The sequence below is a fragment of the Dromiciops gliroides genome, chromosome 3 (genome assembly GCF_019393635.1).
Source record: "Dromiciops gliroides isolate mDroGli1 chromosome 3, mDroGli1.pri, whole genome shotgun sequence".
Classification (NCBI taxonomy): domain Eukaryota; kingdom Metazoa; phylum Chordata; class Mammalia; order Microbiotheria; family Microbiotheriidae; genus Dromiciops; species Dromiciops gliroides.
Window position 1 is genome coordinate 588,422,483 of NC_057863.1, and position 1,431 is coordinate 588,423,913.

General features: G+C 51.2%; 1 protein-coding gene across 1 annotated transcript; it reads left to right on the top strand.

Annotated features, from left to right (window-relative positions):
* Positions 1-220: 220 nt before the first annotated feature.
* GJB4 (gap junction protein beta 4) lies at positions 221-1,018 on the top strand. The gene has a single exon (XM_043997183.1). The coding sequence runs from the start codon at positions 221-223 to the stop codon at positions 1,016-1,018; it is 798 nt and encodes a 265-aa protein (XP_043853118.1).
* The last annotated feature ends 413 nt before the right edge of the window (positions 1,019-1,431 follow it).

Below are 1,431 nucleotides of genomic sequence, written 5' to 3' on the forward strand. Positions count from 1 at the left end.
CAAAGGAGGGAACATATACCATGGAACGTTCTTACTGTCTTTCTTTGTCAGCGGGGTGAGCTAAGAGGTTGAGAATTGAGATCGTTTTATTATCCCTGCATTTGGATTATCCAGGATATCATGCTAATTAGGAGTAGCGGGACTAAAGTGTGGCTCCGTCCATCTTAGGTGATTCGAGGGACAAGCATCTCCTGCAGCCTGTGTTGGTAACTCGGACAGCATGAACTGGGCGTTCCTCCAGGGCCTCCTGAGCGGGGTCAACAAGTATTCGACCATTCTTGGCCAAGTCTGGCTGTCGGTGGTACTGATATTTCGAGTACTGGTGTACGTGGTAGCAGCAGAGGAGGTGTGGGACGATGAACAGAAGGATTTTGACTGCAATACTCGACAGCCGGGTTGTGCCAACGTCTGCTACGACCACATCTTCCCCATCTCCCACATCCGCCTGTGGGCCCTGCAGCTCATCCTGGTCACATGCCCCTCGCTGCTCGTCGTCATGCACGTAGCCTATCGAGAGGAGCGGGAGCGGAGGCATCGGATGAAGCACGGCCCTCAGGCCAGGCCCCTCTACGGCAACCCGGGAAAGAAGCGAGGAGGTCTCTGGTGGACCTACCTACTGAGCCTGATATTCAAGGCTAGTGTAGATGCCGGCTTCCTGTACATTTTCCATCGCCTCTATAAGAATTATGACATGCCACGTGTGGTGCACTGCTCCGTGGACCCCTGCCCCAATGTGGTAGATTGTTTCATCTCTCGACCCACGGAGAAGAAGATATTTTCCTACTTTATGGTGGCCACGGCTGTTATCTGCATCCTGCTCAATCTGGGGGAGTTATCCTATCTGATCTGTAAGAGATGCCAGGAGCTCCTAGGACCACAGAACTCTAAGCATCGAAGGCATCAGAAGCGTGGCCACCACGGTCCCTTGGGGTCCCTGCAGGATGCCTGCCCCCCTTATGCTCCCTCCCAAGCTTTGTCACGAGGTGACCCCACCAAGGAGGCTACATTGCCTTGTTGAAGTCATTCATTCCAAGCAAGGATGGAAAGACAGGACAGTCATAGAAAAATACCTGGTTCAGTCAGAAGAACTGACTTCTTCTACACCTTAGTGGCTTTGAGCAAATCCCCTTTCTATTCCTAACTTTTATCATCTATATAAGGAGAAGGTTGGATTAGATTATATCTAAGGTTCCTTCCAACTCCAAACCTGTGCTCCTATGGTGTGATATTGACGTCATCACAATTATCATGGCAGGCAGGGATAGATGGACCAGAGACGGAGCTACTGCTCCTTCCTCTCCAATCAGCTTTGCCAGAGAGCCTTCACCTGAGAAAACATGATCTTAAATGAGCAGCAAACCCCCAGGAGGGGCAGGAGGAGGAAAGACAAACCTACCACCAGTAACAGAGTCCGTCCCTGGAAGGTTATAG

Bases quoted from the DNA above. Each gene is read 5' to 3' on its own strand.
- GJB4 (XM_043997183.1), top strand. From the start codon at position 221: ATGAACTGGGCGTTCCTCCAGGGCCTCCTGAGCGGGGTCAACAAGTAT.